General features: G+C 39.1%; 1 protein-coding gene across 1 annotated transcript; it reads left to right on the top strand.

Annotated features, from left to right (window-relative positions):
* The first annotated feature begins 12,078 nt into the window (after nucleotides 1-12,078).
* LOC147495082 (1-aminocyclopropane-1-carboxylate synthase-like) lies at nucleotides 12,079-16,244 on the top strand. The gene is made up of 4 exons (XM_086569574.1): nucleotides 12,079-12,466; nucleotides 12,568-12,699; nucleotides 13,880-14,040; nucleotides 14,849-16,244. The coding sequence occupies exons 1-4, from the start codon at nucleotides 12,299-12,301 to the stop codon at nucleotides 15,843-15,845; spliced, it is 1,458 nt and encodes a 485-aa protein (XP_086425700.1). The 5' UTR covers nucleotides 12,079-12,298; the 3' UTR covers nucleotides 15,846-16,244.
* The last annotated feature ends 6,146 nt before the right edge of the window (nucleotides 16,245-22,390 follow it).

Here is a 22,390-nt window from a genome sequence, read left to right as displayed (position 1 = left end):
GTACAAGACATTGCAAAGAAATGGAGATATAGGGTTTGGTCCTACTTATAATGGTGATATGATATTAGGTCTTGGTCCAATTATGATTGAAAATTTGACTTTGGTACAATTTCTTTTAGTCAAACCCTTAAACTATGAGTTGGTCGCCCAATTTCTAGTTAATGCCTAGAGTGACATTTTTTTTTGTGCAAGTTAGGGGTTAGGTTGATCCCAACCTATATTAACTAAAAATCAAACTCTTTGATACATCATTCCTCTAGCATCTTCCTTCCCTATTACATTTAGCTCATACAAAAGAAGAGGAAGGCTATAAGAGGTACCTAATCTCATACATGGATTTGTAATATCCATTCCAGTACACTTAGCCAGTGAGTCAACTACCCTATTAATTCCTCTCCCTATATACATGGGATACTATAAGGGCATCTCCAATGGAGGGTGTAAATTGTTTAAAGTGTAAAATTTACACTCTAAATGTCAAAAACATGTTTCCAATGGGGGGTGTAAATCCCAGGTGATAAGCTAATAGCTAATAGAGGGGGTGGGAAATTCCCCATCCGGCTATTAGTTAATAAACATCTCGGGAGTCACTTGAAGTAACGTCCCAATTAAAAAGAAATTCGGACGTCACTTAAACTCACGTCTGTTTTTTTTTTTTAGAATTGTAACGTTTGCGACGGGTAAAGACCTATAGGAACCATTATTTTCAGAATCAATATTTCTACAAACCGCGAGAATCCACGCGCAGCGGAATTAATAGGTTATCACGATTTTGGATTAGAGAACATACCTTTTAGATCTAGTTTTGATAACTCTGAGAATCCAAACTTTATGAATCTGAATCAACAATCAACCTCTTGATCTTCTGTTGTATTCCTTTAGAATAGATTGGGCGTTGTGTGGACAACGATTTACCAACCCCCTTTTTTCTCACAAAGCTAGATCCAATTTTGGATCTATCTTTCCTTGCCTCCTTTTCTAATCCAGTGAATAGTGAATTTCGGCTAGAGAGAGAGTATTCTATTTATAGGCTACAACAAGGACCATGGGGAGAAATTAGGGTTGGGCCTCCTGACGGGCTTGGGCTTCCCATGTTTGCCCAGAACACACGGCCCAAGTCTGTCAACAAATGACTTATTCTACTAAAGGCCATTATTGCACTACCGCCCTAATCCCAAATTATGTGTCAGCGTTTATGGGCTCCATATTATATGCTCGTTGATCTCCCCGTGTTTAAGATATCGAATGTCCGTTGATTAAGTCAAGTTACTGACAACTACATCAATCAACTTCTTATGTCCTTGAGTAGTACCACTCAACCTTATTGTCATGTCGGAATAAATCCATCTGCAGGATTTACATGACAATCTTTTTGAGCTCCTCAAGGGGACATCATCAACCCGACTTCCTGCGGGTCACGGATTCCTTCTATAATCAACAACACATCTTACATACAATGTCATTACCCAATCCATCGAGTTTGTTGATTCACAAATGAATCTCACTCATTGATGATTTAAAGCAATGTACAATACACGTAAGTGCCTGTTATTATATCCGGATTAAGAGGACAAACATCCATAATAATAGAGACATTTGTTCTCTTATACAGTCAGTATAAAGATAAATAACCTCACTTGGTCCTGTTCAATACACACAAAGTGTACTAATATAATCCTATAATCAAGATAGACTAATACCAGATTATACTACAACCGTACTAATAGTTTGTCCAAATCCATCTAGATTGTGAACGATTACTTATACTTTATAAGGTACTGATGATATGATCTTCTGTGTGTTCACACCATATCATCTACAACATAAAGTATTAGACACAAGCATATAACTAATAACATATATAATATACATAACATTTGCCCATATGATTCTCATTCAAAAAATGAAGAATTAGAGTTAATACAAAAGTAATGCTTTTAGTATATAACCCTATCAAGACCGTCATTTATTGGTTGGCCCAGTTTTAATAAACTACAGACGTTACTCAAAGTGACGTGCGTTTTATTTATTTTTTGGTTAAACCCCTTGCGACGGACTTTGACCGTCGATTTTTCTCAGTTTTTTAATTTTACAAACTCTTAAACTTTGTTGCATTGGATACTATTTTGGATGTGGAAACTATTAATGTGTAAGAGAGGCCATAAAATCCTAGTGGCACCTATGTGGCACTTATGTGGAGGTGTATATATACACTCCCCATTGGAGATGCCCTAATAGACTCAAAGTTCTTCATGCATATCCTGATAGATAGTACCAGGCTGGTCCAAGTAGTACCAAGGACAGTTCCCCTTCATGTTGATCACTTGAACTGCCCACATAGAATTAGATGATACCATGATCTTTTTACAATTCATGTAAAGAGCTGTGAGTAATCTAGCCCATATACCTTTGAGTTCTTGTATAAAAACATATTTGAGATTAGTATATATTTCCCATATATATGATCAATGGGGCTCCCTCATGGTCCCTCAGCACTCCACCATAGCCAGCATCATCTGCATTTACTGAACCATCAACGTTAATCTTTACAGTGTCGACTGGGGGTTTTGTATATTGTCCTTGAATTGTAATGGTATTTTCTACTTTAGAAAGAGTTCAATAATACCAAGCGAAGCCATCATATTCCTAGTGTTAGGTGATTCATTAGTTTCTTTAATCACTATCTGAAGATAAATTCTCATCTATCAACAATGATGTCTCTATAAACCATAGCAGCAGTATGGGATTTGTTTTTAAACCTCCTACAATTTCGTTCATTCCAAATCCCATAAATAGTCGGACATGCCAAAGTTTTGACGATCTCGCTAGCAATAGACTTTGATCTAGTAAACCGTATAATAGAATACCATTCAAGAGTCGATTCATGCACTACATCGCCCAAACCCAGTTTAAGCTTCACCTTTGCCCAAACCTTTTGAGTGTAAACACAAGGGTTAATGAGTATTACCCCCTACTAGATGAGCTAATTAGGATTCCCAACCCCCCCTAGATGGGAAATTAGGGTCTCCCCCCAAATACACACAAAAAAAAAAGTCAAATTAGGTTGACTGTGTTTTTTTTGTGTATATGTGGAGGGGGGGGGGGGAGACTAGGCCGCACAATGTACTTCTCCCATACCTATGTACCAAGCCACCTTGTCCTTCATCTTCTTTAAAGCCATGTATGCAGACTTAATAGAAAATTTCCCATTGTTTGTTGAAGTCAACACTACCAAATCTTTATCAAGATTGGCATTAATGATAGTTTGCAAGATGTTCGACTTAAGTTCACCATTTAGGATGAAAGCCAAGGGTCATCATGCCAAAGACTTGTATCCTCCCCATTAGCAATTAGACACTTGATATATTTTTTGGTTGTCTTTCTTTGCTTAAGAATGCATCTCCAAACCCATGAGCAATTTGGTGGAATCTTCATATTCCAAAAGTGCTTCCTCCTTATGTGATACTCCCATGTCCATTTTATCCATATGTATCATCTTTACTCACCACTTTAAACACTAGACGATAGTACGTAGCTCTGTTCCACGCCCTTGGGTCAATAATACTCAATCCAACTTCCTTTTTGTGAAGTCTCAGTGTTGTATAACTAGCTTTATGCATTTTTGCTTGCATAGTGATGCTTGCACTATTGTATATGTAGGATTTTGGTCTCACACACACTAAAATACAACTTGTTCAAGATACCTCGCTCACGTGTACAATGAAATATAATATGAGCAAGAGAATCATCCCAAACCCAAAGACCAGAACACTTGGATTTAGTTCATTGGAACCTACTTTTTATGGAATGTGTGAAAAGGATTTTAATTGGTGGTTTAAATTATTTTGTTGAGTTACTTGGATTTCAAGTTACTAAAAGATTAATTATTACTAAATTACTTTAATGCAAGAGAGATAGAGAGAAAGAGGGGTGGAGAGTTAAATCTACTCATGCAAAATTAGCTCCATATATTAGAAGACTTCATCACTGCTGACTCTAATCCGTCTTGGGTTCATAGACAACCCCGAAACGGACTCGAGTGTCGATCCCTAGCAAGATTAACCTATGTCTAAGTTCATCCTACTAGCATGAGAAATTGAACTGATATTTCATATCTAAAATACCATTTCAATTCCTTGTTTTATTCTACACCAGTCGTTCAATTTTCAAAGTCTGATGTTACGGAGGTCGACACTTGCTAGACCTGATGTGTCACATGGGTCGCAAGATTTAAACTTTGTTTAGAGTACCAGCCTCCAAACTTGGTTGATCACTGTCATTTTGTGATAGGATGTAAAATAAACCCTATGTACCTAAGCAAGGATTTAGGCCTCCTAAAATGGAGCCTGATTTTCACATGAGCATCATTAACCTTCTACTAGGGAGATCATGGTCCTAAATAGAAAATCTAATAAGAATTATAAGAGTAGAGATAGAGAAGAGGGAGTTTTAATTTACACTTATAAGAAAAGATTTTATTTAGCTATTGAGATTTGAAAGCTATTACAAAGTTCAAATTTACAAACTAGAAAACTAAAAAATGAAAACTTGGAAGGAAAAAGTAAAAGCTCCAAATGGAGTAAAATGCAAAAACTAGATATAGAGTAAAGTGCCAAGCGTTTCCTTATTACTCCCACTCTCCTAAGCATATTAAAAAAGTGATTTATTTCTTTCCACCCATGTGAATCAACCACACCAATTAATTTTACCATATCCATTTCCTAATCTAGACAAAAATCAATTAATGGTGTGCAAAAAAGTATTCAATTTTCAATTATCAAGCTTGACTTGGGCACAAATTATGAGAGCTTGACTTGATAAATAATGGAGAACCCAATTATGAGAGCTTGACTTGATAAATAATGGAGAACCCACATTGACTAGTGGCGGGTTCAAAAGTTGACTTTCTGCAAAATTTGGCATTAGATAGAGCTTGTCGCACTAATTGTTATGATGGTTCACTTGCCAAATTTGGAGTCCAGGTTCAGAAGTTATGAGCGTCGGAAGTTTGATGTTTGTCGACACATTAATCTTGTTCTGACCTAGAAATGTCCTGTTTGAGTCTCCAGGCTTTAGTCAGGTTTCATTGAGCTTTACGTGGCCTAAATCAAAGTACTTCATGCATACACACTATTACGTGCTTAAATACTGGTTTTGTCATTATTTTTATGTTGAGTACGAAAATCTGTAAAAATACGAAAATATAATTATTTCATGATTATTAAACACATGATTAACCAAAATGTTATGTCTCTATGGGGTTTTATATTATAGTTTTCGGTGTTTATCACATAGTAGCACCATCCTATAAAAATATGTTGCATATCTTTGCCACCTTATCAAGAACACCAACTAGAAGGATAAAAGTCTTTGCCCAGTAGATGTGAAAAGGATAGACTAAGCTGCAACCTTCCAGCATAAGTTGAGGACCTATTATTCTAATTTGACATTTTGAGAGTAATTCCTTCTATCAATGGAAGACAATCCTTTGTATTGAGCCACGAGGCAATGAGAGGCAGCCTTAAGTAGTTGGGATGAGTAACTAGTTGAAAATCTGTAATGACTCGAAACTTTACCTTAGGGTAATCCAGTCATTTTACATGTTTGTTTGGTGTTACGGTGTTCATAGCTCATGTTGAGATATGAACAATGATTGTTCATACTCCAAATAGATATGAACAATGATTGTTCATATTACAATATATGTTCTTAGTGATCATACATAATATTGAGGTATGAACATTGATGTATGAACATTGATTGTTTATACCCCAAATAGATATGAACAATGAGTGTTCATAGCTCATATTGATCGAGGTATGAACAATGATTGTTCATACTCCAATAAATCTTCTTATTGATCATACATTATGTTGAGGTATGAACAGTTGATTGTTCATACTCCAATAGGGGTTCTTACTGATCATACATTATATTGAGGTATGAACATTGATTGTTCATACCCCAATTAACTAGGTATGAACAATGAGTGTTCATAGCTCATGTTAAAGTATGAACAATAGGTATGAATAATCAATCATACTCTAATAGGTGTTCTTACTGATTATATATTATCTTGATGTATGAACAGTGATTGTTCAAACCCCAAATAGGTATAAACAATGATTGTTCATATGAACAGTGATTGTTCATAGCTCATGATGAGGTATTAAAAATGATTGTTCATAGCTCATGATGAGGTATGAACAATGATTGTTCATACTCTAAATAGGTATGAACAATGATTGTTCATACTATATATACTGGGTGGTTTCGGTTTGGCCGGGCCGTTTATTATTTCTTATTAGGGGTATACTTGACATTTTATCTACCCGAGCTATTTTTAATTTCGCGTCAAGGGTATACTTGAGATTTCATCTACCCCGTCCTTGCGAGTGATTAAAAAAGTGTTCTTACGAGTTACTTTCTCCCCCAATTTGTCCTGTAGAGTTTCTCCCTGTAATATTTTTAGTTTTTACATCCAAATTTGACCAAAACTAGAATTCAACACATGTCAACCCATTTTTGGAAGTAATGGACAAGAATACCATCTTTTTTATTTGCAACTACTGGAAATAAAGAGATTTCCTCCTCCATAATCTCTTAAAATTTTATAAATATTAAAATGCACTTGATTTAATGCGTTTTAACTCTATAATTAAGTTATTTGAACTTAACATTTTAAAGTAAATAGTCAAGAATTCACTTATAATAACATACTTTACATTTTAAAATGCATATGGTGTAAAAACTTAAAATTTGTTACGCCTCCCATATTGTAGAGGCATTTGACACTAGACCCTAAGCATAAACCCTACACGTCTGGACACTAAACCTAAAATTCTTATAAACTAGACACTAAGCCTAAACGTCCCTAAACCCTTACAATCAAACTAGGCCCTGAGCCTAAACCCTAAACCTTAAGACATTAACCCTTAACCCCCTGTAAAGTGTAAACTAGGCCCTAAGCCTAAACTCTAAACTTCTAGACACTAAACCATAAACCAACTCGTTGCAACGAGTTGGATGGTACCGAAAGAGAAGGGCAGGATCAGGTGGCTACAGCTTTTGTAGGCTATTACAAATCCTTACTTGGTACTGAATCAGATGCAGTTTGTAGTAGTCAAGTTCTAGAGACTATTGATGTCACGATTATTGATGCTTCTAGTGTGCAAGCTCTTGAAGCTGATATCTCAGACTCGGAAATAAAGGAAGCTTTGTTTTCCATAGCAGATGGCAAGAGTCCTGGACTAGATGGCTTTAATGCCAAATTCTTCAAAAAATCATGGGACATAGTGGGTAATGACTTCACTCAAGCTATTAAATTTTGGGTTATTTAGGCTTTGGTCCTACTATTAATAGCGAAATTAGTCTTTGGTCATACTTTTCAAATTTATTAGGCTTTGGTCTTACTTCTGTTTGTTGACTGTGAGTCAAAATAGTTGACTTTGGTCAATCTGCTTCAATCTGTTTGTATTTTCAAAATTGCAACATTACCCTTTAGTGTAGGACCAAAGCCTAATTTCACTATTAATAGTAGGACCAAAGCCTAAATAACCCTAACTTTTTTAGTATATTAATAGCAAGATGTTATTCAATCTATCTTCAGATTCAGGAAACCTTCAACTTTCTCATTTTTTTTACTGTACAAATCTTGTTCAAAAATCTTTTGACACAATCAATTTAATCGAATTACATAATGTAAATACAAACATAACAACTCAGCAGACTTCAACACCAAATTGTCCCATATTTACATCACACATTTAATCAGCAATCAATAGCTCATAATATACTAGTTAAAACAAAAGAAAGATGGGTGGTAATGAAAATACAAGTTACTCAGTGAATTCAAATGATTACAAGTTATTGGAAGAGGTTGGATACGGTGACAGTGTTGCTACTATTTTCAGAGCGATCTGTCTCCCTTCTAAACAACTCGTTGTTGTCAAGTGCTTGGACTTCGAATGATGTCACACCAATCTGGTCTATTTTTACTCTCTTCTATTTATTATTGAATTTTTAATATCAAACATTATCAATCAAGTGTTTGTTTGATTTGATCATTGACTTATTGGGGTTTTAAGAGGGGTTATTTAGGCTTTGGTCCTACTATTAATAGCGAAATTAAGCTTTGGTCCTACTTTTCAAATTTACCCTCCTTATTCACCAACTCCTCGAGATGTGCACAACAACAAATTGACTGTCTGATTTTTTAGTTCTCTGTAACCAAATCCTATATTGACACATGGCGAACTGAAAATGTCAACATATATAAAAATAGGTGACATGCATAAGGAGGGGTATTCTGGCCATTTTGAAATAACAAACATCTTGACCAGGGTCAACTATATTGACTCATAGTCAAAGAAAAAAATAGGACCAAAGCCTAATAAATTTGAAAAGTAGGACCAAAGTCTAAATAATCCTTAAATTTTCTCTTAATACTTTCAATATCCATAAAGGCACTAACTCTACCCTGCTTAGTCTGATTCCTAAGTGTATTTCTCCATCCAAGGTAGATGAGTTTCTACCTATTGCTTGTTGTAATATTATTTATAAATGTATTGCAAAAGTGCTAACCAACAGGTTAAAGAACTGCATTTGCTCCATTATTTCTTGGTCTCAGTCAGCCTTTGTCCTTGGAAGAGATATACAAGATAACTTGTTGCTTGCTCATGAGTTGATTAGAAATTATACTAGAAATAGAGGTTAAAAAAGATGTGCTATTAAGCTGGATATAAAGAAGGCATATGATTTGGTTTCTTGGTAGTCTCTTTTGCTTATTCTTCAGAGGTTTAGAATCCCAGGAAAATTCATTGATTGGATCTATATGTGTTATTCTTCTCCCCAGTTCTCCGTCCTTGTTAATGGAAACTCTGAAGGTTACTTTGAAGGTAAAAGGGGCTTGAGACAAGGCGACCCGCTATCGCCTTACCATTTTGTTGTGGTTATGGAAATTCTCACTGGTGTTTTAAAAGGAGCTCTTTCTTCTAAAGCCATTGCTGCTTATTCTAAATGTAAGAAGTTGGGCATCTCTCACTTATGCTTTGCAGATGATGTTCTCCTCTTTTGCAAGGGGGAAATGGAGTCTATAGTGGCCATCAAGGAAGCGCTATCTTCCTTCTCCTCTCTAAGATGTGCGCCTTCCTCTAGCGTTTCTTTCAATCCCCACTGCTACTAGAAGCTCTTGGCTGTAAAGAGAAGTTTATACATCAACTAATGTACTAAACCAAAAGAATATCGTTGAAAATATTATCTTCACTTGTGGTCACTCGCTATTTTCATGGAAGTAACATATGGAGCAAACCAGAAGCTCGATGGCACATATTATCAAGTGCAATGGTATAAGATTCACTTTCTAGATAAAAGAAGTACCTCACAGGATCCTTCAATACAAGTAACTGCCAGCATATTGGGCACTCTTTGCTTCTTTGTGACCTAGAGGAGAAACAAAACCATTTGATCCCTCAACATTACTATAAGAAAATGACAACACTATTCTTAGGTATTCCATATGTTTGCAAGAATGTGTGTTTAGGAACTGAAACTGCATTTCAAGTCAAGTACTTATAAACACTCAAATATAGTACAGACTACTAAGCAAAGAAACTTGCATACCATTCAAGGATACATTGTAGATGATAATCATGCTTGCAATTGGTGACTTGAAACACAAAAAGCATAATTTTACTTCAAAGTATGCATCCACACACTTAATCCAATAACTTGTAGGTGTAAAACAACATGCCCAGAACTAATAAGCTACTGTAACATAAATTTCTGAGTAAAAAAATTATCTTTTTCAACAATTGAGTATATATTATCAATAAATTCAACATAATAGAAAAAATATGAGAGCAAGAGACTGTGGCAAATTTTTCTTGCCCACTCACAAAACTTTTTACAAGAGAGAGAGAAAAAAATATGAGAGAAAAGGTGTTTCAAGTTTCCTTCGTGAATAAGAGAGGAAGATGAGAGCGAAAGACGGTGGCAAATTTTTTTTTCCCTAGTGGAAAAATATCGAGTGGCAAAAGAGTTTAGGGGGAGAGGTGGATTATATTTTCCCATTTATACTGGGAAAATTTCGTTTGCCGGCAAATGGTAAATAGTGTTTGCCAGTGCCTCTAAATGCACCCAAACACTGGCAAATGGTGCATCTAGTGGGAAAATAAAATTTGCCACCCCCATTTGCCACTAAACAAACACAGCCTAAACTACGTGGAAAACAAAACCAAAAGCCAAGACCCAAGACCTGAGATAGGTTCAAAAACAACAAACTATACCTTTATCATGTGAATGTGTGATGTTTTCCTCCATGTCAAATCTTAAAAAATTCGAAAAGGGGAGGGACAATTAGGAGAAAGAAGAAAAAGAAAACCAAGAAAGAAAATAGAAACTTTGAGCCTTTTGTCCTTAGTTTTTTAGGTTGGCACAAAATACAAGATAAAATTTGTAAAGATACTGACAACAAAAATCACATAAAATTTGTTGATAGTTTATTAATCGATTGCTTCTTCATTATCTGAACCACAAATACTACAACATGTTTTGATAAATGCCTTTTCTTGATCAAGATCCAACGGTCATCCTTCACTGGTAAATCAAACTCATCACATACAATATGAGAGAGTTGTGCGCTAGTAGGAAAAGAGAGGGGGGAGAGAGTGTTACAGGTCCACGTGGGCAATCTCAGAAAATAACCATAAAAGCAAAAATGTCCAAAATTAAGTTGACAAATCAAAATTGAAAACCGATTACTATTTGGGAATTGGTTACTATTTAGGAAATTACCCGTTTAATTTCTGATTTACTTATTATTACTTTTGGTTTTGACTAACTTACAACTTTCCGAGTCATGTTTTTCTATTTAATTTCGTCACTCGCGTTTTGCACTTTTGCGTCAGCAGTGAGCCAGTGATCATATCATCTAGCACTCTCTAAGTAGTAAAGAATAGAGAGTCAACACTTAAAAAAGTCTTAGTTTTGCCGATTTTAAAGTAATGACTGATTAGGAAAATGAGATTCTATTGTGCCGTATAGTCAAGTATAATACTGCGAACCCCGACATTGGAACGTGCTTTATCCATTATTTGTCATCTATAACTTTTGTTGCTATGAAAAATATTTGAAATTGTTGCTTAAAAGGTCATGACTTGCATGTAATACAAGTTCATTATGTGTAACCTCCATCATTCTTTATTCATCACTTAAATCATAGAAAAGTCCGAAAAAATAATAGCACATCTTAATTCCTTCCAATTTAACAAATTATACGCAATTAACTGGTTCAATTCTTCTCGATTCTTGAGTCTTTAAGTCAACTAGACTCGATCAAATTCCATCAGATTGAATTTTTACAGTCACAAGAAATCCAAATAATCGAATTTAGATTGTGACAATTCTTAGATGGAGTAGAATTCAAAAACATAGAAACAGCATGTAAATTGGTAAAAATGATTCAATTCCAAATTCTACTACCAACTACCAACGTAAAACAGAGAATTTCAATTTCCATTATGAAACTTCTCATAATGAAGTTGCTAGGAACACTCCCAAGTAGAAAATACGACTCGACATATATTCATCAAAAGGTAGTGAAAAGTCCAAAATCCAAACCGCCTACCTAAAACAAAAAATAGTCAACAGAAATAATTCCACCCTCTGTCCTCCCCAAGAGTTGCATTATATTTGTCGAAATAGTATTTCTGCACATGAACTTCTGATGAAGCTTCATTATGCACCAAATCTTCCTGTACTATACAAGTAAATTCAAAACCAAATTTCTACTAGTCAGCTGACAGGCACCTCACCCCACATCTCCCACCAAAGAAGTAAAAATGTATGAAACACTAGAATTCTCTAAGGCCTTCACGTGCTAGAAAATTTATAAAAGTGTAGATGAAACACTAGATGGGAATTCCTCTAAATACACACACAAAAAAAAGGTCAACCCACTTTGACCTAATTTCCCATCTAGTGGGGGGGGGAAAATCCTAATTGGCTCATCTAGTGGGGGGTAATACTAGTTAACCCAAATTTATATTAACAGAGTGAAAGTGTACGTGCAATCCAAGCAACGACTAAGACTGACCAACATAACATTATTTATATCCATTTAATTTGTTAGATTCTGCTTTTAAGTTGGAAGTTTGAACTTTGAATACTATTGTCATTCACCAACTATATATAACTGATCACTTGTGTCCATATTATTATTTCTCATCCAAATCCAAGTTTTGTTTTGGTAACTCATCCATATCTAAGTTGCTTTGATATTGGATACATTATTGGAACAATGGGCTTGTCTTCAAACAACCGAAACCTTCTTTCGAAGATGGCTACTAATGATGGTCATGGTGAAAACTCTCCTTACTTTGATGGTTGGAAAGCTTATGATAGTAATCCTTTTCATCCTACCAACAATCCTCATGGTGTTATTCAAATGGGTCTTGCAGAAAATCAGGTTTGCATTTATTATTCATGTTGTTTGTGTTGTGTAGGAAAAGTACGGAGAAGAGTAGTTTGGTTTTATTTACAAATGGTTTTTTTTTTGTTGATTTGCAGCTTTGCTTTGACTTGATTGAAGAATGGCTTAAGGGACATCCAGAGGCTTCAATTTGTACTAGTGAAGGTGTTGATGAGTTCAAGGAGACTGCACTATTTCAAGATTATCATGGCTTGGCAGCCTTCAGAAATGTATGCAATACATCACTTTTCTGATTTCTCTCTTTCGCTCTGTCAGTTTTAAATTAGTATGTCTTGAAAGTGGCGACCTGTCCAGAAGCTGCGAGCGCTTCTCTGGTGCCTAAATGCTGCCGAATAAACACTTCTCGTATCCCAGGCCAGTGTAATATTCAGCGGCACCTAGACACCAGATCATTTTTCGACAGAGGGATATATGAAAATACAATTGTAATGACACCGTACCCTTGGGTTAGAATTGTGTTCATATGCTTCCCAATGTCAGTCGATGAAGTCTAATACCATAGAGGAAAGCCTACTGCAACTGCAGTAATATTTGCCAAGTCTCATCTGTTCATGTACCGCCCATTTGACAAAATGGGGCTCAAGCCTTTGCAGAGCATTGCACACAATGTCATGTTATGTCTAGCCCATGAGAACTGAATGAGTCGGTACTCTTGAGCTAATAATTACTTATGTGCTCACATTAGGTATAACCGTTCCATATAAGGGACCTGTTTGGATCATTCTCTCTTGTAGGCTAGGAGATGAGATCACCTACACCAATGCGGTTGGTCGCGTCCCTCTTCCCCGTATTGGAAATATACCTAACCGACAGAATTTTCTCTCAGGCATTTTGAATATACACGTACGGGGAAGAGGGCTCTGCGCGTGATCTGACCTGGAAATAAAGTTGGACTTGTGCAACGCTTTGAAAGCAACACAAGTCTCTTTCTGTTCAAGCAGTACACGACAAAATCACATGACCCTATCTTTGAATTATAACACCTAATCGAATCACCATTCTTTCAAAATTGTATTGATACGTTCATGTCGAGTACGTAGACTTTGCTAGTGTCTTTTTCCATAAAGTTACAAAATTATAGAAAAATATGGTTACGTGGTTACTGTGTCACACTACCACTCAGCCAGTGTCGGATTTTATAAGATGAAAACATGACACTACCATGATTCTGTTTGGATTGCAACCGAACCTGCTACGCCCTGCAGATCAGGGTCCGGCAATGTAAAAACAATTTACGTGTGCATCTGAGTAGTATTAGGTTGTCTTAACAATCCAATTCCTGTAACTCCTGAATTAACACACGAGAACTTGTGAGGAAGCTTTGTCTTTCTCGACCCCTGTTGCACTGTTAATAGCCATTTAATTAACAATGTTTCTGATGATCTACAGGCTGTTGCAAAGTTTATGGGGAGAGTGAGAGGAAATAAGGTGACATTTGATCCAGACAACATAGTTATGAGTGGTGGAGCAACTGGTGCTGCCGAGACCATCTCCTTTTGTCTAGCTGACCCTGGTGATGCATTTCTGGTCCCATCACCTTATTATCCAGGGTAAGCATCACTTTCACTTTCCCTCGTATGAAAGTTACTTTGAATTGAATATATATAGCTAGAATATGCTATTGCATTACTTTCTTTTAGCAATTAGTCAACTGAATTATTAGTTGTTTTCAACTTACTTTTTAGGTTTATATGAAAGTCAAGTAACTTTGTTAACTTTGTTTCCAGCTATCATCATTTGAAAGTCAAGTAGAATCCTATAAAAAACACTACTATTTTATTTTCAAATATTAACGCTAGCTCGTGTGGTCGACAATTTTTCTTGTACATTCACATCCAATATATAATTGATAACCTTATTAATTACTAATGTTAAATGATAAGGACCTATTAAGAATCAGTTTGAAAAAATGGAAAATCACTTGGGGGAACTTGACGTGCATATTTCAGAGCAAGTTGGGCATAGGTAGGACCCTACATGATAAATTCAGTACAATAAACATATCCGAAGTTTCCATAAGAATTTCCCCTGATAATTAATAGGACAGAGGAATGATTAAGAGATCTCAATGATTTGACTTGTTTCACTCAAAGAATTGTTTTAGTTGATTGGTAGAAGGCAAAGTTTCATCCAAGTTGAGCCTTGAGTCAGAATACAGTAAGTCGGGTCGAGGGTAAGTGTCAAACAAAATAATGTGCAACTCTAAACAACCTCGACGACTAGTAGTAGTATATAGTACACAACATTTTTTTTCTTTTTTTTTCCCCTTGGAAGTACATACTAATTCAGCAATTCATGTAACTTCTTTTTACATACTTTCTAATCTATTCACTTACACAAGTTTGATTTGTTCTGCAGATTCGATCGAGATTTTTGTTGGCGGACAGGGGTTCAATTGGTTCCTGTCGTTCGTGAGAGCTCCAACAATTTCACTCTCACCATAACTGCACTAGAAGCTGCATATAAGAAAGCTCAATATGCAGGACTCAAAGTGAAGGGAGTGCTAATAAACAACCCATCAAACCCATTGGGCACTACCCTCAATAGAGAAACACTAAGAAGTATAGTGAGATTCATCAATGAAAAGAGCATTCACTTAGTCAGTGATGAGATATATGCAGCCACAGTTTTCAGCCAGCCTGATTTTGTCAGCATATCTGAGATACTAGAAGAAGAGGTGGATTGCAATAAGAACCTCGTACACATTCTATATAGTCTTTCAAAAGATATGGGACTTCCAGGCTTCAGAGTTGGCATAATATACTCTTACAACAAAGAAGTTGTTTCTTGTGCTAGAAAAATGTCTAGTTTCGGATTGGTCTCTACGCAGACTCAACACCTGATCGCCTCAATGTTGTCTGATAATGACTTTGTTGAAAGGTACATTGCGGAGTCTGCAAAGAGACTAGCACTGAGACACACGACTATAACCCGCGGACTCGCACAATTTGGCATAGGTAGTCTGAAGAGCAACGCAGGCTTATTTTTCTGGATGGATCTTCGGAAACTAATGAAGGAACCAACATTTGAAGAAGAAATGAAGTTATGGCGTGTGATAATCAATGAAGTCAAGCTTAATGTCTCACCGGGTTCATCTTTCCATTGTTCCGAACCGGGATGGTTTAGAGTTTGCTTCGCGAATATGGACAATGAGACCGTGGAAGTTGCTCTTCGGAGGATAAGAACATTTGTACTACAAAGCAAGGAGGCAGAGACTCCGGTTAAGACCCATCGCTGGAGGAACAATCTTCGTCTCAGCTTCTCTTCATTGAGATGTGAAGAATCCATGATGACACCACGTGTGTTGACTCCTCATTCGCCTATCCCGCACTCTCCTCTTGTTCGTGCAGTTTAGGATACGCCATTAAAAGCGTGTAAGTAAAACCTCTATGCGAGGAATAAGTTAAGTTTGGAATCCTTACCCTTTTGGCGACTCCAGTGTGATTACTGACATGCAGTGCCAAGTTCAACAACGACGCATGTGAATAGGCATGGCGTGTGTTTTTTTTTATAGAATTACTAGAATTCTAAATTTTACTGCCTCGGGTAAGAGGTAGTCTTATTAGTAGATTGTTGGGTACTTCTTTGCACCAATTGTTGTACTTCTTCCCCCGTTTTTGTGGATCAACCTGGCATCCATGGTTAGATCCTTGGTAGCGAACATGTATACTTACAGTGTTTTTTTTTTGAGTGAACGAGTGAATATCACTCGTCATTTTAATTCAATAAATGTTTATTTGTTTATTTCTTATCATATGATTATTTGGCACAGTTCTTAATTTATTTATTTTGTATCTCGATCTCACATGCACTTTTAGTACTGGTGCTTCACAATACAATGTTTAACAACTTTCACTTTGTATAGGACGTATTCGTGACACGTGGGGTCATAGGTAGCAAGTGGGTAGTATGCCGAATAGCGAAGAAAAGACCTAATGTAACGGATCGTGTCCGCGGTAATACAACTGCCGAGAGCTGCCCTATGACGGCCAGAGAAGGAGTGGGAGCGACGGATCAAGCCCGCGGAACAGAGATATACCGCGGAACCTAGTGAGGCATAAAATTGATGAAGTATCGGGGGCCTAAATGGATGTGGATTAAGGAAAGAAGTAGGAGGAGCACAGTAGCCAGAACACAATACCTAGAGAGACGGTTGGACAAGTGGCAGACGTGGGACACGAAAAAAATCATGGAGAGCGGTTAGAGAGGATGGAGCGGTTGGAGAAAGAGGGCGGTTATGGGATATATAGAGGAGGCCAGAAGAAAGAGAGAGAGGAGGAAAAGAAGGAGAGAAGAGAAGAGAGAGAGAGAGAGTAAGAGAGAGAGACTGTGATCTCAGAGGTTGTAAAATTTGATCATACATTTTTGGCGCCGTCTGTGGGGAACTCGTAGGAGAAAATGGCCACTATAGCAAAAAGAGGTGTAGGAAGACCTAAGAAAGGAGCAGTTAGAGAAGACTTTGAGGAATTGAAGTGGAGAGCGCTGGGTTGGAGGGGGTAGGAGAGGAAGAATTATCAGATATGGCGGCTGACGCCACCAGACTTCTGTAGGAAGAGGTAGTTAGGCTGAGAAATGAAAATGACGAGTTGAGGAAGGACAGGGAGACTACCCGGGGGGAAACAGAGCTAGGGGAGCCTAGGGGCAGTGAAGTAGAGGGGGAGAATGTGGAGTACCCGCCTCCGGACGTCGAACCAACGGCGGGTATCACTTTGGAGGTAGTTCAGGCCATGATCGAGAAAGATAGGGAAGTGAACCGGGTGGCAGAAAAAGTGAACCGTGAGTCATTTCGAAAGAGGTAGCGAGCCTCGGTAAAATACCGCGATTCAATATGGAATTCGGTACCTAAGAGGTTCTCCCCACCCAGATTTGAAGCGGTGACGACGGGGAAAGGAGACCCAATCGATCATTTGCACCATTTTCGGCAAAGAAATGTCGTTATGGCAGAGAGAGTAAGTATGATGGGCTGGCCAGATGATTTCGATTGGTATTATGAGGTTGGTTTCATGGAGCATCAAAGTGTTTGAAGAATTGGAGCGCGCATTTATCGACCACTTCATTCACCATAAGAGAAGTGTGGTCGATATCGCAGCTTTATTCAATATTAAACAAAGGTCCGCAGAATCGTTAAGAGAGTTTTTATGTAGGTTCAAGGAAGAGACGCTAAGAGTGGAAAATTTGGACGAGCATACGGCGGTCATAGCTTTCCAGCACGGATTGAGGTCAGGAACGAGGGTCCATGAGTCGGTCTCCAAAATCGAAATTACTACTTTGCACGCACTATACCCGAAAGTAGAAAAATACATACGATATGAGGATATAATGCAAAGAACGCAGCGTAAGAAATCGGAAAAGCAAAGGCAAGAGGTTGAGAGAAGACCGGAAGGGTAAAAAAGAAAGATAGAGGACAAGGAGAGGGGATCTTACAAAGGGGAGAGCCGAGGTCCGGAGAGGACAGGAGATCGGGGTAGAAGAGACATACGAGAGAGGAAGTCATACCGTGAGTTGGAAAGGCGCCTCTTAGCGCACCTTTAGAGGAAATCTTGCCTCTAATCAAGGGGAACCCGATATTATGAGGGGCGCGAGAAGTATCCCGAGAGATAGAAGGAAACCATTCAGCGAAAGTATCATCAAGTCGAAAACCATACTACAATGAGTGTTACGCCTTGAAATGGCTAGTAGAAAGGATGATAGAAAGGGGAATGCTCAGAGAGTTTGTTGCAGAAGTTCACCAAGCTGAGAGAGTGCCAGCCCCGGCTAGAATCTTGGGAACTATCAATGTCATTTTCAGTGGAGAGACGCTGGGTAGGAATACATAATACGTGATAAAATGAGAAGGCAAGAAGTCTACGGACAGGTGTGTGAGGTGGTGAGCATACCGCGGTTAGTTAGTGGAGCCGCGATGATAGACGGGAGCATAATGTTCACCCCGAAGGATTTAGAGTCGGTAATTTCGCCGCATGAGGATGCCTTGGTAATTACCATAGCGATGGGAAATTACCTAGTTCGGCGGTGTTGATAGGATCATGGGCGATTCCGGTGGATTTGTTGTTCAAAGGGGCCATGGAGGAGATGAACATCGATTTAAACCAGTTGAAGGCTCCATAAAACCAATTTGTATGGATTCAACGGTAGTATGACAGAGCCGTTGGGAGTTAACGCCCCCGCGGACAGCAGAGGACCGGCGATCGCGGTTCACTAGGTTCATGGTGGTGGACACCGTTCACAATATAATGCGATTTTAGGGAGAAAATGGATTCATGAAATGAAGGCCATTCCATCGATGTATTACCAGGTGATCCGCTTTCCCACGAAAGGGGGAACATATGAAATCAAGGGGGATCAAGTGGCCGCGCAGAGTATACAGCAGGTAACTGCGAAGAGTTTGGTCCGCGGAACAGAAGGAGAGGGGCCGTCTCATGAACAAGGAGTGGCGTAGCAATTACAGGAAGCGGCAGAGGCAATCAGATCCGAGCCGCCATTGGGTCCGAAAACGTTGGATGCGGTTGAAGTTGTTAACCTGGGGGTAGGAGACGATGAGAAATTTACATCCGTAGGAACCGACTTGCAAAGAGAATGGAAAAATAAACTTGTGCAGTTCTTAACTGAAAACTCAGACGTGTTTGCGTGGGTGATAGAGGATATCATAGGTTTGGATCCAGAGTTTGCATGTCATCATTTGCACATGAATGAGGGTGCTAAGCCAGTTCGCCAAAAGATGAGAAGCATACGTCCGAAGTACGCGGAAGCGATTCGCGAGGAGGTTATTCGACTGAAAGGGGCGGGGATAATAAGGGAGGTAGAATACACGGAATGGTTGTCCAACGTGGTCGCGGTTACGAAAAAGAATGGCAAAGTCAGAATGTGCGTGGACTTTACGGACGTGAACAAGGAGTGTCCGAAAGATTGTTACCCTATGTCGCGGGTGGATGAGCTAGTGGACCGAACGGCCGGATTCAAGGTGTTCTCTTTCATGGACGCCTCCATGGGATACAATCAGGTCGCCATGTACGGCCCAAATCAGGAAAAGACCACGTTCGTGGTAGAGGTGGGCACCTACTGTTACACCAGGATGCCCTTTGGGTTAAAAAATGCTGGGGCAACATTTCAACGGGTAGGAGAAAAAATGTTCCAAGGGAAAATTCGGAAGGGGATGGAGATATATATTGATGATATGGTGGAAAAGAGCATGTCAGAAGATGAACACTTGGAAGGTCTTCAGGAAATTTTTCACATACTACGAAGGCACCAGCTGAAGCTTAACCCCGAGAAGTGTACCTTTGGAGTAGGGTCTGGAAAGTTCTTGGGTTACATAGTAACACACCGCGGTATAGAGGCAAATCCAGAACAAATTAGATCACTGATAGATATGCCGTCCCCGCAAAATGTGAAGGAGGTACAAAGTTTAGCGGGAAGAGTCGCGGCACTAAATCGGTTTATTTCTAAATCATCAGACAAATGTCTAATCACCTGGCCAGATCGATCGTTGAGGAAAACACAAGACTTCCAATGGACCGCGGAATGTGAGGGAGCCTTCCAGGAGTTGAAGAGTTATTTAGGTAAAGCACCACTTTTGTCGCGGCCGGAACAAGGGGAAAAACTGCATTTGTATCTGGGGGTGTCAGAGTACGCGGTGAGCTCGGTATTGGTGCGAATCGTTGAAAAGATAGAAAAACCCGTTTACTTTCAGAGTAAGACCATGTTGGACGCAGAAACCCGACATGAGAATTGAGAAATACGCTTTGGCATCGGTTTTTCAAAGACTAAAATTGAAACCTTATTTCAAGCTCATTCCGTGGTGGTGATAACAAACCCGCCTCTCGCTGCGCGTTGAGGGAAGAAGAAGGAAGAATGAAGTGGGCAGTAATACTCGGTTGCTACGAAATACGATGCACCGCATCGTAACCGCGGAAAAGGCAATGGCGATGGGGAGGTGTTAGCGTAATTCACCGAGGACCCAATGTGGGGAGAGGAAATGGTCATGGATCGCGAAGGAGCTTTAACCACGCACCCATTGGATCCATGGGATGCTGTGAATGGTTGGAGAGTTTTCGCGGATCGTTCGCTACTGATACTGTGGAACGGAATAGGCGTCCCTGGTGACTCCTGAGAACAATAGGCTGGAATTATCGATGAAACTGGGATTTGCGGCTTCCAACAATGAGTCTGAGTACAAAGCAGTGATAGCAGGTTTGGGTATGGCCCAAGATTTAGGAGTGAGTGAACTGTCTGTTTACTCGGATTCTAACCTAGTGGTGTGTCAAGTGAATGGAGGATTCATGGGCGCCGCCTGAGGATGGCGAGATACTTGGAAGTCTTGCAGAGAAAAGCACGTAAGTTCAAGAATATTAAGTTTGCACATTTGAACCGTGGTGAAAATAGACATGCCGATGCATTGGCATATGTCGCCGCAGTACTACCAGGGATAGAGGGAAGATCAATTGAAGTAAGGGTGTTGAGCAAGCCTAGTACCACGGAAGATGAAGATGTCTGCCTTGTCGCTGATATGGAACCCAGTTGGATAACACCCATCAAAGCTTTCTTGATGGGAGTGGAGATAGAAAAATAAACGGGAAAACGCTTGAGAATGGAACAGGTGAGCCAAAGATACACTTTACTCGATGGGGAGCTGTATAGGAGAAGTTTTAGCGGACCAATGTTAAAATGCATAGGGCCGCCGCAGATTAAAGAAGTTCTGGCTGAGGTACATGAAGGCGACTGCGGAAGTCATTCTGCTGGGCGCACGACCACACACCGATTGATCTCACAGGGGTATTTTTGGCCACATATGAAAAGGGATGCAGTAGGACATGCAAAGGGGTGTGAAAAATGTCAGAGATTTGCACCGCTGATACATGCTCCAGCAGAGCCACTGCACAGTGTGTTTAGTCCGTGGCCATTCGCCATGTGGGCGATGGATATAGTAGGGGCCCTGCCAACAGCAAGCGGCAAGAGGAGATTTATGTTGGCAGCAACTGATTATTTTACAAAGTGGGTGGAAGGAGTGGCACTACAACAAGTCAAGGAAGAAAATGTGAACAAATTTCTGTGGGAGAATATAAATTGTAGGTTTGGATTGCCACATACCGTCATCGCGGATAATGGAACACAATTTACTGGGGGAAAGGTACGAAAGTTCCTTCAGGCGTTTAAAGTGAAGCAGGGGTTCTCAGCCCCATACAATCCGGAGGGGAATGGACAGGCAGAGGCTTCGAACAAAATCATAATAGATAATCTTAAGAGGGAAGTTGGAGGGAAAAAGGAGCATAATTTTGACCGGTTGCATCATGTGCTATGGGCTTACCGCGACAACACCGCGAACAACATACATACAAATGAATCACCATTCTCAATGGCGTATGGAGTAGAAGCCGTGATTCCGGTGGAAATGATAGAGAAATCAACAAGAACCAGCGCAGTGGAGTCAGGCAAAAATGAGGGGATTTTAACCACGGAGTTGAACTTCATAGAGGAAAAAAGAGAAATGGCGCGCATTCGTCTGGAAGAATATCATCGGAAGTTACAGAGACAGTATGATAAAAAGATGAAGCCGCGAACTTTCAATGTTGGGGATCAGGTGCTGCGACGGGTTACGCTTGCCACCAGGAAGGAGAACGACGGCAAACTGGGGCCTAACTGGGAGGGCCCATATGTCGTGACGGAAAAGGGAACTTCTGGGACTTATAAGCTACAGACTTCAGCAGGGAAAAAGATTGACAAACCGTGGAATGTAAAAATGTTGAAAATTTACCATAGTGAAAGCCTTGTGTAGTTTTCAAGTGAGATATGAGGGTCAGAGTGTAATATCTGGTACAGTATATTTTTATCCATGAATAAAACAAGTCCTTCTACTGTATAGTTAGTATGGAAAGCAGAAGGAAGTTTGATGAACGAAATCCAAAT

Source organism: Coptis chinensis, chromosome 6 (assembly GCF_015680905.1).
Source record: "Coptis chinensis isolate HL-2020 chromosome 6, ASM1568090v1, whole genome shotgun sequence".
NCBI classification, from domain to species: domain Eukaryota; kingdom Viridiplantae; phylum Streptophyta; class Magnoliopsida; order Ranunculales; family Ranunculaceae; genus Coptis; species Coptis chinensis.
Note: the sequence above shows the minus strand (reverse complement) of the source record. Positions and strands in the feature narration are given on the sequence as shown.